Source organism: Temnothorax curvispinosus, unplaced genomic scaffold (genome assembly GCF_003070985.1).
Source record: "Temnothorax curvispinosus isolate PA1 unplaced genomic scaffold, ASM307098v1 QBEX01017793.1, whole genome shotgun sequence".
Lineage (NCBI taxonomy): Eukaryota > Metazoa > Arthropoda > Insecta > Hymenoptera > Formicidae > Temnothorax > Temnothorax curvispinosus.
The window spans coordinates 13721-27352 of NW_020227573.1; the positions used below are offsets into that span (position 1 = coordinate 13721).

At 33.7% G+C, this 13632-nt stretch overlaps 3 protein-coding genes across 5 annotated transcripts; 2 read left to right on the forward strand and 1 right to left on the reverse strand.

Annotated features, from left to right (window-relative positions):
• Nucleotides 1-798: 798 nt before the first annotated feature.
• On the forward strand, nucleotides 799-9736 carry LOC112467737. Of its 3 annotated transcripts, XM_025036500.1 has the most exons (7): nucleotides 799-1336; nucleotides 1996-2286; nucleotides 2373-2629; nucleotides 2709-2986; nucleotides 3073-3215; nucleotides 3324-3476; nucleotides 7355-9736. In XM_025036500.1, the coding sequence occupies exons 1-7, from the start codon at nucleotides 1225-1227 to the stop codon at nucleotides 9439-9441; spliced, it is 3321 nt and encodes a 1106-aa protein (XP_024892268.1). In that variant the 5' UTR covers nucleotides 799-1224; the 3' UTR covers nucleotides 9442-9736. The 3 variants fall into 3 exon arrangements, with proteins under 3 accessions (XP_024892268.1, XP_024892267.1, XP_024892266.1); XM_025036499.1 differs by lacking the exons at nucleotides 799-1336; nucleotides 1996-2286; nucleotides 2373-2629; ... (1 more) ...; nucleotides 3073-3215; nucleotides 3324-3476 and adding exons at nucleotides 6137-6351; nucleotides 6690-7204 and having other exon boundaries at nucleotides 7262-9736; XM_025036498.1 differs by lacking the exons at nucleotides 799-1336; nucleotides 1996-2286; nucleotides 2373-2629; ... (1 more) ...; nucleotides 3073-3215; nucleotides 3324-3476 and adding an exon at nucleotides 6137-6351 and having other exon boundaries at nucleotides 6690-9736.
• On the reverse strand, nucleotides 5259-6066 carry LOC112467748 (small integral membrane protein 8). The gene is made up of 3 exons (XM_025036527.1): nucleotides 5927-6066; nucleotides 5591-5833; nucleotides 5259-5476 (listed from the first exon to the last, which is right to left on the reverse strand). Exons 2-3 carry the CDS (start codon nucleotides 5696-5698, stop codon nucleotides 5318-5320), a joined length of 267 nt encoding a protein of 88 aa, XP_024892295.1. The 5' UTR covers nucleotides 5699-5833; nucleotides 5927-6066; the 3' UTR covers nucleotides 5259-5317.
• Nucleotides 9737-9834: 98 nt separating the features above from the next.
• Nucleotides 9835-13567, forward strand: LOC112467745 (axonemal dynein light intermediate polypeptide 1). Its single transcript, XM_025036517.1, has 6 exons — nucleotides 9835-10477; nucleotides 10623-10781; nucleotides 10880-11012; nucleotides 11137-11282; nucleotides 11433-11630; nucleotides 12172-13567. Exons 1-6 carry the CDS (start codon nucleotides 10382-10384, stop codon nucleotides 12205-12207), a joined length of 768 nt encoding a protein of 255 aa, XP_024892285.1. The 5' UTR covers nucleotides 9835-10381; the 3' UTR covers nucleotides 12208-13567.
• The last annotated feature ends 65 nt before the right edge of the window (nucleotides 13568-13632 follow it).

A 13632-nucleotide genomic window follows, 5' to 3' on the forward strand; every position in this document is an offset into this window, starting at 1 on the left:
ATTCTTCGACCGCAAGAAGAATAAGGCCCGGTCTACAATGGATGTCGTAAGTCGGAGTCGTAAGAAATTGACCAATCACAATCTATTATTCTCCTTGCGGTCGAAGAATAATGAACTGTGATTGGTCAATTTCTTACGACTCCGACTTCCGACATCCATTGTAGACCGGGCATAATAGATTGTGATTGGTCAATTTCTTACGACTCCGACTTCCGACATCCATTGTAGACCGGGCCTGATTAGTCAATTCTTGCGACTCACGACTTTGCGACTCGCCGTGTAGACCAGTGTAGACCCAGCATAATAGGCCCCCCTTGTTTTAGGAGACAACCGTTGAGTGAGCTCTCATTGGCCGCGTTCAGCAGACACAACTGTTGAGTTGGTCATCAACACTCTGCGTTGCGTGGTTGGTTCTAAAAGTAAGAGTCACGCACGTTCGACTGCTACTCAGCGGCAAGGGTCTGCTTGAACGCGGCCAGCAGAAATTAAATAAAAACAGATCAACGAGCTAAAAGAGTCATACGAGCTCGTATGTATGTATGACTCTTTCAGGTCGTCGATCGCTTTTTTGTGATCAGCTTTTGAAAAGCTGCAAGCTTATTGGCTCAAAACTGTGCGATAGCCAATCACGTTGCAGCCTTTCTGTTAGAGCACAGAGTTTGCGCATACGTTTCAGTTTTGGCTGCGTTCCAAAATTCACTCCGAGTTAACTAAAATCTATAGTTTATTTACGTCACGTATGTATGTACACTATAGCATTTTAGCTAGAGTGAATTTTGGAACGCATACATTACATACATACATACATACATTATACATTTATTTATTTAATAGCTAGATACATTGAGAGCCATTGCATATCACATGATACGAAAGTGAGATATATGACCATGACCTTTATCAATTAGCTACTTACGTCCCCCCTTACGTCAAACGGTGTAAATGGCGTAAAAAATCGCGAGGTACATACATGCATACACCCGCGCGCCCGCGCACACACAGTCAGATTAAAAATCACTCGTCACTTGGCCAGTCTTCGCGCGGCTCTACTTTAACACCGCTTTTTACATGTCCAGATCCAGCACTTGGCCACACTTGGCATATTCACGCTGCAAGCTGCAACTGTGAACTCTCTCTCTCTGACGAGTTCTTAAAATTTAATATCATTACATCGCCACTGTTGTTATCTACTTACTGCTGTCTTGTGTTGACATTGTTGACAACATGAATACCAGATTCACCGGAATAGAATTAGGACCTCCTATCGAAGTTTTTGCGTTGCAAAAAGCATTCGTCGACGATACTTACGAGAATAAAGTTAATCTTACTATCGGAGGTATGTAACGATTTTATTTCTATCAAGTTTAATGTTCGAGACTAACATCAAGTTTCTTATCCGATTTTTACTCAAGAAAGACAAGATCGATTTTATTCATATACAGATTTACAGTGATGCTTGCCTTTAGCGAGTTTTTCAAAAAGTTAGGACTTATTATTAAATTAACATTATTTACATTTTAATAAACATAACTAAAAACTATATGAGTTGTGTGTAAGACAACACTTTTTTTTATCTCTATACTTTGAATCCTTGGGTTACTTTTAAAGTGATTACATAATATGTTCCATGTCACTCACACACAGATACCCACGCACACATACACGCACGTTTTCTTGCTCAATTGTAAAAAAATAATATATAAAAGCAAATAAGAATCAGTTATTATCAAGTTTTATCAAATGCATTATCTTAAATCTAACAAATTAATTTTTTTATATATCTGTGAATATAGGTATTAATTAATATTGACAGTATTACATAACAAACGTGTTTCTCAATTTGCGTAAGAACATTTCTCGAAACATAACGTTTGCATACTTTTTAAAGCCTACGTCGTATTTCTCTTTGTAATTTATACACGCTTAATTAATTTTATGTTGTAACATCTACCTATGAATCGTTAAAAAAATATAGAACGTCTTTTCCGTTTTCAGCTTATCGTACTAACGAAGGTAAACCATGGGTTCTACCAGTTGTAAGAAAGGTAGAAAAGTCACTTGCAGCCGATGATTTACAAAATCATGAATATTTGCCAGTTCTTGGCTTAGAAGCGTTTAGCGAAGCTGCTACGAGTATGTTATTAGGTACAACGTCTCCTGTTATTGCCCAAGGGCGTGCCTTTGGTATTCAGTCGCTTTCCGGTACTGGAGCACTGCGTGTTGCTGCTGAATTTTTCAGTCGTATTCTACATTACGATACCTTTTATTATAGTAAACCTTCCTGGGGTAAGTAAATTTCGGAGAATAATACGTTCTTCTTATTCCACCTACTAGTGAAAATTTCCATGTATCGTAAGATTATGTGCTGGCAGAAAATCACAGACTGGTATTTACTAATGGAGGATTTAAAAATGCTCGCGAATATACATATTGGGATGAAAAGACTCATAACATCGATTTAGAAGGAATGCTCCGTGATTTACGAGATGCTCCAAAAAATGCTGTAATTATTCTACATTCATGTGCACATAATCCCACTGGATGCGATCCAACTCCGGAGCAATGGACTAAAATAGCTGATGTCATACAGGAAAAACAACTTTTTCCACTATTCGACAGTGCATATCAGGTCAATATCTAAGCAAGCTTAATTATGATACATATTTTTATAACACGCTTTAGTAAATCTGAACATTGATTCTTAATAGGGTTTTGCAAGTGGAGATTTAGACAAAGATGCATATGCTGTACGAATGTTTGCCGAACGGGGAATCGAATTCATCTGTACGCAAAGTTTTGCAAAAAATTTTGGATTATACAACGAAAGAGTTGGTAACATCGTGTTTGTGTTGGCCGATACGAAGGAGATAGTTCAAATTAAATCACAATTAACGTTAATTATCCGAGGAATGTATAGCAATCCTCCTAATCACGGTGCTCGAATTGTTGCGACTGTACTGAGGAATCCAGAGCTCTTTGAGGAATGGTATTGATTTGTCAAATCTATAAAATATAAAACACCGAAAAACACGTGTATTCTAATTACTATAATAATGCGATTTGATGTTTTAGGAAAGATCATATTAGAACAATGTCTAGTAGAATTAAACAAATGAGAGTAGGCTTGCATCATAGACTGCTCAACGTAGGTACCCCAGGTATTTGGGATCATATTATTCAGCAAATTGGAATGTTTTCATATACAGGACTCAATGGTTAGTTGTAAAAATTATATTTTTTGTTTTACAATCACGTGATTTGATAAAACTATGCCATGTTATAAAAAAGTTACCAAAACACGTTTTTCTCCAATTTTCTTTTAGAGAAACAAGTGCAGCATCTAAGAGATCATTATCACATTTATATGTTACGCAGTGGGCGTATCAATATGTGCGGACTCAATGAAAATAATTTGGATTATGTGGCAAACGCAATTAATGAAACGATAAAGCTGTTTCCAGAAGCACAGAACGACTGTACGTGTTAAGATAGAATATTAAAAGTACAACGTAATAAGTAATAATCAAGCATAATAAAAATATGGCAATATTTATATATTTTATACACCAAAGCTGTTCAAAAAGTTTGAACTTTATCTTGGGATTTACTTGCAACTTAGTCAGCACTTTCTCTCCTTCTGAACCCCAAAAATTATTAAGACCAAGTTCGGGAACTTTTTAAACAGCCCTCGTGTATATATGTACCCAATATTAGTAAAAAATAATTTTTATTATTATTAACTAGAAATTGAATTTTGAATATATATAATTATAATAATAAAAATTATTTTTTACTAATATTGGTTATATAAAGTCATGCATTTTGTCCTTATCTGGCTTTGACATCGAATTATATACAGTTATCTTTCCTGTGGTAACGTGTCCTTTTTTTTTTTAACTTTTCTTTACTACAAACTTTTACAAGATAAAAGTACAAAACATTGCAAAGTATTACAATGATGCCAAATTTTCTATGTGTATAAATTATATATCATGCGTATTGTTACATGAAAAATTTTGTTAGATATGTAGTTCATGTTGTTAAAAGTAAAAGTTGTCTAGTAGCTTAGGAAAATTGTTATGCTGTGAAAATTATCAAGTGTTCTAAATTAATAACTGGAAAAGTAAATATAACTTGTTTGTTGTTAGAAATTTTTGCAGATTTTATAATCTATATAATTTCATGATTTTAAACTATAGAATAAAAGATATATACATAGCTTGTGTAGAAAAAGATCTCTATTATAAAAAAAAAAAATTATATATAAGAAAAATATCTTTATATTAAAGTGATAATAGTTTGGATCTATTTTAATAATTATGCCATGTGTGATAAAAGAATTGATTTATATTAAACTTGGATATTTTTTCTTCATAACAGTAATATCGATGTAAATTTATCTAATAGCACTATACAAAAAATAAGAGCACGAAAAGAGAATGTAGTTTATTGATATCGCACGTTGTCGCTACTATAGAACATAGGAAAATAACAATAAATAACATTTAGCGATATCTAGTGATTCTCCAACATACAGTGGGCTTCCTTATAAAAGAGTGTGTACATGTGCATATATGAATTAGAATTATATGTATCTAATTAAACTTTTATGAAAACAAATATATTGATAAACATTAATTGAACAGTAAGCGCAACTAATACACATGAAAAATATCACATATCAGACATATGTATGGTAAAATAGTTTACAATGTGAATATATTTTTGTGATAATTATTCTGTTCCGAAATCAATACCAACCGATAGTCATGGAAAATAGACACATGGTATAGTCAACAGTGGAAAAGGACATTATAGATTAATATAATGTATACAGACATGGTTTAGAAAAGTTGTGTATATATACATAACGTATTTATAGATAACAAGCACATTTTCTTAAATCTGAAAATAAAACGTGTTTTCTCTTTCGTTCCTAAATATAATTTAATGTTTTTATCTAATAATATATATAGATATTTATCGAATATAGTCTAATAATATAAATATATGTATATATATATATACATATATTATACATACTAATGCTGTATAATGTTACATTTAAAATATCAAAGGTGATAACATTGATCATCTCGCTATCATTTAAAAATTTTAAAGCAAACTGGGTAACAAATTTTGTAAAAATTAACTACGACGTACGAGTCTTTCTTTATTAGAATATAAATAGAGGCTCGCCTCGTTCTTCGGCACGTGTTCTGACGTCTTTACGTGGATTTATGTAAACATATATTGTCAAGACTTGATCAAGTCATTCAACTACAAGCAATGCCCCGTGTGTTCGTTAAGGATTTTCTTACTCCGTCCACTTGGATGCTTTTTTCACTAATACCACAGTGTCGTCTGATTTAACTAAAGTACGATAATCGTTCCTCTTTTGATTAAAATTCATATAAAATATGTATCCTGAACAACCCAACATTGCCATAACACCGAGAATCATAATGGTTTTGTTCTGCAATCAACATCATTTTATTAATGACAATATTAACAATTTAATAATTTAACAATATCGGCTACGACTCACGTTCGAGAAGTTGTACCGATTGTCAAAGTTTTATAATCTTACCGGCTTGGTATACAACTCGAAATTAACGGCGCGGAATAACGTAGTGCTCCGTAATGATCGTAAACCATCACCTGGTGTTGTTTCACGAGTATTTTTATTTTTATTCATCGCGTTATCTTTCAGCTGCAAAGTTTTACATTCACCTTCCTCAGTCGTCCACGGTCCACACCACCGTCGTCCGATCAGAGACACACTTATGTCCTTACGTATGTCTAATCGTGTGTAATGTGTAAATAACTTAACCTAATTTGGAGAGAGATCTATTTAGATTTAGGTCTTAACGTCGACGTCGGTATCCTCTGTCTTGAACCCATTCAATGATTTAACCTGTCTTACCTGTCTGCGAAAGGATTAAGGAATGCTTATAGCAGAGAGAGAAGGAAATCGGCCGGTTTATATGCATGTATTTATTTGACAGCATCAAATGAACCGCACCGCACCCGAAATCTCTCTCTTATTGGCTGCAAGATAATTACGGAGTTGAGAGTTGCGGCCATGTTACGGCGTACGCGACACACGCGACACGTAGATCGTTGCGTTGCAGTCGTTGCAGATCGGTAGAATCCTACCAACACACATACTTCGTGATATAAGAAAGCTTGACAATATATTTATTTGCGCGCTAAGTTGAAGAGTTTCTTAACCCTTGCGAATTTAATAATGCGAATGTTTATGAGCGGTATTGTCATCTTTTGAGGGGCGTTATATGTTGTATTAACTACATCCCTCGGAATGGGAATGAAGCTAATGTAAAAAAAAGGGTAAGCAGAATTGTAAATTTTTTATAATATATCGTCGGACGGCGCAACGTGTTGTTTTTAAAAACACGTCAAAAGTATGCAAGTAGAAGCCATTTCACGTGCATTTCCTCTGCATTTAAAACGAAATAGATCTATTGTCACACTTCTTTGTAGAGAGATGAGAGGAAAGATATATATATGTATACATATATATATATATTTATTTATTTATTTATAGACGGATAGATGTACTCTTTAATTTGTGAAATAATGTCCTTTTTATAAAATGCCGTATCTGGTTGCTATCTGGTTTTTTGTGCTGCTACACTATGATTTGTGACATTATTCCAACTTTGCAGGTTATTCTTCATTTGACTGACCATAAAAATGCCAGGTTGTGCGGCTGTTGGTTGCAACAATCGCAGTGAAAAAGGATACATCATGAAATGTTTCCCTCGCGATCCAAAATTGAGAAAGATCTGGCAGGATCGCGTCGCAAGAGCCGATTGGGAACCATCTAACAATTCCTTTCTGTGTCACGTGCATTTTGAACCTAAGGAATGGTCTGTAACCGAAAATGGTAGAATCAGACTAAAGAAGAATGCCATCCCATCTATCTTCACTGTAACGTCAACTAGAAAATCTGCCAAAAAGCGTTTCAAGTTAACCACGGCCAAGAATGAAAACGTATGTGAAAACGATTATATGACAGAGTCTTTGGAAAATGATACTGAACATTCGTCGATTGGCCGCTTGGAAGAAAAGGATTCTGATTCGCAGGATGTCGATAATCCTATACCATCTATACCGTCGTTCGTATATCAACAAGCAAATCATTCTCCAATAAAGATAGAAAATAAACAAGCATTTTACGGTCAGTATATAGATATTATGAACGATCTTCAACAAGAAAATATTATTATAATTTCAGATGATAATAATATGGAGATGGAGAGTAATGCCAAGGAAAACGACGCTGGAAAAGCAAGCGCGGAGAATAAAAAAACTGTCGGTGATTTTATAGCAAATATAAACTCAACTGGTAACCAGAATGAGACGGTCGCTGTAAAAACAGAAATAAAACGAGACATCGATCAGGTCTTCGATGATACTTACGACGAAATAGAAGAGAAATTGAAGCAAATTTGCGACGGTCACCGCGAAGAGAACAATATATCTAATATGGAGGTGGAACTAGATTCAATCTCTAGGAATCGGAAAGGAACTTTAGAGAAACCAGTAATGCAAATGCCATTTCACAAAAGTATTAATTATAAATATTCGTCGAGGAATGAACGTGGAGAGATGCTTACGGACAATAGAGATAATATCGAGATTATCTTTGGTAGTGAAAGCGGAGAAGACGTTGCACGTGTCCCTAGGTGTACATTTTACAACAGTGGAACTAATGACGTTGATAAGCTGGATCAACGTACCACCAATGGCGCGTATATTGTTGATAACAAAGAGATCGATGAAACTTGTGGATACACGGAAGAAGCTTTCAGCAGAGAGAATGTATATGTTGCGTCAAACCTGAAGACCGCTGTAAAGTGTAAACGGAGAACACGAGATGAAGTTATGAAATCTATAAAAAGGTCAGTTCAAAATGCATCTTTCCCGGATACAAATTCTATGAGTAACAGCGATACTTCGGACATCGTGGAAGTAGAAAATGAAGTAAGAAAGGAACTGAATGTTGTATCTGAAATTGCGCAATACAACGAAGACGATATTATATCGGATACGACAAAATTCACAGTCAAGGTGACGGGTGATCGCGAAGATGTATTTGATATTATGCAAGATTTATTTCAAGATACAAAAGATTTTACCATTGAAGAACATAAACAAGAAGATAATACTTATTTACAGCAAAAAAATAATGCACCTGTTACATCTATTATAACAATAGACGATTATCCGATAGAAAGAACGTCTACGGACAAACGCAACAACGATATTTTTCCGCCAAGTATTGCGCCAAGAGACAATGATCAAGTATCATTCGTTTTGTCAACTTTAAAAAATGATGAATGTCTGACCACAAGGTTACTGCCACCGCATATGGACGAAGAGAAGGGTTTAGACATAAATAATGCCATTGACAGCGTTATCGGACACGCGACGACCAATGTATATACTAATAAATGTGAAGACAAGAAATTACAAGAAAAAGTGAAACTGCAAGAGACTGTTATCGGACAATTATCTAATCAACTCATTTTGCTTAAGGACTTGGAGAAAAAACTGCAGAATAAAAATTTGGTGCTTAAAGCAAGGACGAAGAAAGTAGAAAGAAAGATGAATGACGTGAACAAAAGTACGACGGGCACACCATCTTCAACGAGCAACAAACAAACGGACATGAGACAAAGGTTGATTTACGATTTATCGAACAGAATGAGTAATCTTGAAGAGACGAATAAAAATTTAATGAAAACTATAACTATAGAATGTCAACAAAAAAGGCAGCTGGAGAGCCAAATCAAACAAAGAGACAAACGAATAAAAGAGCTCAACTGGAAATTGGAGAAGGCTTCGAAATATCTTGAGCGAGCGGAGAAAAATACCAACACATATAAGAGGAAGATGTTAAATATGCAAACTTTTATGAGAAGAAAGAAGCTCTTGGACGGGAATACGAGTAGATTTCATGAAATTATGATAGATAATATGAAGGAAGACTATTCCGAGAGAGTTCTAACAATGGCGATAGAAATTAAAGAAATCTGCGGTACAAATGGATACAACAAGTTGTTAAATTACGGATTTCCACTTCCAGCATTGTCGGTTTTGCAAGCTCTCCCGAGTGACAGGATCTCCGATTCCAGTAAAACTAATAACAAAATTCGACAAGTGATCTCTTTAAAACAAAATACGAACGAAGAAGGCGATACTCAGCCTATGGAAAGCGACGTGGAAATTTATACCCAGTATCATCATGCGGAAAACGCAACACCGCTTTGCGGAGAAATCGTGATGGACAATACGGAAACTGTAACAGGCACGGTTCAAGATATTTTTGAGGAAAGTAATGACGACGTGGATGATTTCAGTACAAATGAATTGAAAGAACATTTTATTTTACAATTGAACGCAGTTATGTAATGATGAATTAATTGCATGCATACAAAATTACATATTAATATCTTTTATCTTCGAATATGTATAATAGTAATACAACAACACAACACACATCAATAATGTATAAGAGGTTTATGATTTATGGATATATCATTGTGTATAATAATCATCTCTAATATAAAATGCTATCAATACTATTTATTGTACAATGATGAATGATGTCACACGCATTGTAGCACTGATGAATCTTACTTCGGATGACTTTGTGTCTGAGCAAATACATGTACAAATCTTTTTAAAAGTGCGAAGTAAAACTACACTTTTCTCATAAAACTTTTTTTTCTCTCAACTTAAATGATAAGTTGTTATATTAAACTGTTATTTACAACCTTCGTTCAAGTTTCTGTATTTATTTCATTTTTCGCGATTGTGTACATACAAACGAGGGGTGGGGCAACTGGGGCATCTATCAAACTTTATAACAGCGAGTTGCAAAGTCGACGTATGTACCCTTGATCTCTGATTCGACTTCGGTGAGTGAATAACAATAGATGTAGATACACTTTACCTATTATTTTAATTAGAAATTGAATATTAAGAGCTGCGCCTTACCCTGTAATCGCATTAAAAGTTTGCTCTTGGCATAAAATAAAGCGAATCGACCCTTTCGAGCGGTGCAGTAGCTGCATCAAGCTGCGCTGCAGGCCAACGACTTGAACAACCAACAACGTTTCTATGGCGACGTTTTTTCAGCTACCAAACCAAAGTATCAAGTATCAAGACTACCAAGTACCATCATAGCATGAGCTTGAGTTACCAGCTAATAGCTATCAGTTTATTCATACGAACGGAAGCTATCGCGTTAATATTCTGTGCTGCTCGCGAATCTCGCGATAAACAATATTCAACGCGAATATACGATCGCGTTTTAGTTACATTTTACGTAAATCATCTATTTAAATAAATGGCGACAGCAATCAAAGATCAACGCACAATTCCCGCTATGGACACGCTGGTCAAGTATGATAATCCAGTTTTGATTACGACTCATCCAGAGAAGGTACGACGAATTTTTATCATCATTTTCTATTAGTGCACAAATTCAAATTTCTCTGAGAAGATGCACGAATACGGAACAATAAATATATAAATAAAAAAAATGTATATCTGCTAACTGCTAATGTATCTTTTTCATTAAACAACAGGTACGTAAGGATTCAGCATTGGCAAAAGTCGGTATAGCTGCTTGTAAAATTCAAACAACCTCAGCTTCAGCTGATACACGACGGGAAACTATTGAAATTTTAAATAGAATTTTACCGCCGAAGGAATGGGAAGAGGATGGCCAGATATGGACTCAACGTGTAAAATTAGATAAATTTTTAAAAAAGCTAATCTATCTTTTCAATCTTGCAACGTTGTTGTGTATGTACGATAGTCCACAAATGGCTATATTATTTAGGTGTCGAGTACTCCCGCAACACGATTAGACGTGATAAATTTGCAAGAGCAACTTGATATGCGATTGCAACAAAGACAGGCCAGAGAAACCGGTATTTGTCCCGTTCGTAGGCAGCTCTATGCCCAATGTTTCGGTATAAACACATTCGTATATATAGATAACTCATAAGCTTTATGTCTAATACATGGGGTAAAAATTGAGATAAAAATACACATTTGAGTAAATATATATTGTCGTATAATTATTACACGTTTCAGATGAATTAATACGGCAAGTAACTGTAAACTGTGCCGAACGTGGATTACTTTTATTGCGAGTAAGGGATGAAATCAAAATGACATTAGCCGCGTACCAGACATTGTATCAAAGTAGCATCGCTTTCGGGATGCGTAAAGCGCTGCAAGTACCTATCTCTTTCTAATATCACATCGTACATATCTTTCCAAGTTTATATAAGCTCGTCATCAGGCTTGTCGAAATACATTTTGCTTTTGTTTACAGTCTGTAAAATTTAGCATACGATGGTTGATAAAAAAAGACCTTACTTTTACAGGCCGAGCAAGGTAAGGAAAATTTGATTAATACAGCCGAGGAATTGAGATTACAAAAAATTGATTTGGAGAAAACGGTTGCGGAATTAAGGCTCAAGTATGATCAGTCTGAGAAAAGATCGGCCGAATTAAGGGAAGCGGAGGGAAAAAAACACATGGAAGAAGTGCAGTTTCTTAAAAAGACAAACTTGCAATTAAAGGTAAAAATATTTATTTCATTTTGAAGCAGTAAACAAAGCCGCAACAAGATGATCGCGTTAAATTATTTTTAATTTTAATAGATATTTTCCAACCATAATAACTGCGCGCCGACTAATTGTCAGACTTGCAACACACAATTAGATAAGAGATAAGACGAGAATTAAAATATGAAAAATTCTTTCATACTTGTTTACCTTCGTCAAAAATCGTCAAAAAAAGAGAGAATATAGAGAGAGAGAATCTGATAATAAACTAAATATGATTCAACATTTTGCGTCTGTAGATACATGCATAAACACTGATATTTTAAAATGCATAAAATATAGATATATATTCAGATCGAGCTACATAAATACAAATGTTTTTAAATGCTTAAGATAAAATAATATAATTGTAATATACACATTTTGCAACATGTATTTTTTATTTGCATATTTTATATAGACATATTAAATGCGACTGACTAAGCTAAACTATTATTCATGTATTATTGTAAAAAATACATATAAACCAATTATATATACCAATTATAATTTTCAGACGCAATTGGAAGGTATAATTGCATCAAAAAAGTGAGAAATTATCACGCGAAGAGAATCTTCACTTATAAAACAGTTTATGGTGACTACAATACATGTTATCTATACAAGAATTATGTGTGTGGGTGTGTGTGTTGTGCACTGGCGCACTCCTATGCAGTTGCTAATAATTAACAAACTTGCATGTAATATGTAACATGTAACTGTTAAACAGGAATGAAAAAAAGTATACTCCGTCCAACAAGAGATTATGGTTGGTTCTGCGCATAGGCGAGCAAAGTGGAGGTAAAGTTCCCAGAGCATGGCGTATCGTATACATAAATAGATGTTCTGATCCAAAATAATCTCTCGTTAGACGGAGTATATATGAGATTCCAATAAATGCACTTCCTATGAATAAAATACCAACTATTTATTACAAATAGGTGCACAAATTATTTTTATTTTTACATAAATATTTTATGTTTTAAAATCCTAAAATCTTGGTAAAATATCTTAAAAGATACATTATTGCTTCTTACCGTAATGTAAATTTGTAAATTTTCAATTTATCATAATAGTAAACTCACAGAAAAAGAATATAAAATATAAACTTAATGTAACACTTAATATATAAATACAAAAAGAGCCTTTTGCCTTCAAAATGCAACGCTGTTTATGAGAGAAAAAGGTATTTCATCTATTTCATAAATAATAAAGAATTCGAAAGATAGATTTATATGAAAATGAGGAAAAAACTAAGAAAACGATTCATCGCCTGTACAATTATTTTTTTTTCATCAATTTTGACTTTTCTATTAATCTATTTCATGTTTCATATCGTGCATCTCGTATTGTATTAAGATATATATATATATATATATATATATATATATATATGTATATTCGGCATTTTTTACATTTCTCCATAGTTTTTCAAATTTAGATAGTAATAAAGAAACAAAAAGTTAAAGATGATTTCATTAAAACATAGTTAATACATAAGTAATAAATAATTTTATACTTTGCAACATTTTAAAACCAAAATATGTTTAACGTTTAAAGTTAGACGCATTTTTAAATCCAAAACTTTGATAGGCAAGAATCATATCTTGCTTATAAGGCAATACACACACACACACACACACATATATATATATATATATATAGATTATTAGATATTTGATCTATGTTGTTACACGTTACACGATAACGATGCATTACCGTGACAAAGTAAAATTGAGAAGGCAGCGAGAGACAAGAGACAAAAATTTTTCATTAATTTTGTGTGATAATAGATATTTTAATGATACATAATATATTCTTATATGAAAAAGTACTAACGCGTTGGCACTTTTGATAATATTCCTATAACATCGATAATATGTAATTTTCTACAACATTGATAAGTAAATATTGATTTTTAAAATGATGGTATATTAATAAATAGTTTGTGTGTGTGTGTGTGTGTATATATGTGTGT

Excerpts from the sequence above, each read along its gene's own strand:
- LOC112467737 (XM_025036500.1), top strand. The coding sequence starts at position 1,225 with ATGAATACCAGATTCACCGGAATAGAATTAGGACCTCCTATCGAAGTT. Across the intron at positions 2,987-3,072 it reads CCAGAGCTCTTTGAGGAATG|GAAAGATCATATTAGAACAA; the intron begins GTATTGATTTGT and ends TTGATGTTTTAG. Across the intron at positions 3,477-7,354 it reads TCCAGAAGCACAGAACGACT|CAAATATAAACTCAACTGGT; the intron begins GTACGTGTTAAG and ends GTGATTTTATAG.
- LOC112467748 (XM_025036527.1), bottom strand. The coding sequence starts at position 5,698 with ATGAATAAAAATAAAAATACTCGTGAAACAACACCAGGTGATGGTTTA. Across the intron at positions 5,477-5,590 it reads TCGAGTTGTATACCAAGCCG|AACAAAACCATTATGATTCT; the intron begins GTAAGATTATAA and ends TGTTGATTGCAG.
- LOC112467745 (XM_025036517.1), top strand. The coding sequence starts at position 10,382 with ATGGCGACAGCAATCAAAGATCAACGCACAATTCCCGCTATGGACACG. Across the intron at positions 10,782-10,879 it reads GCCAGATATGGACTCAACGT|GTGTCGAGTACTCCCGCAAC; the intron begins GTAAAATTAGAT and ends TATATTATTTAG. Across the intron at positions 11,013-11,136 it reads GCTCTATGCCCAATGTTTCG|ATGAATTAATACGGCAAGTA; the intron begins GTATAAACACAT and ends TACACGTTTCAG.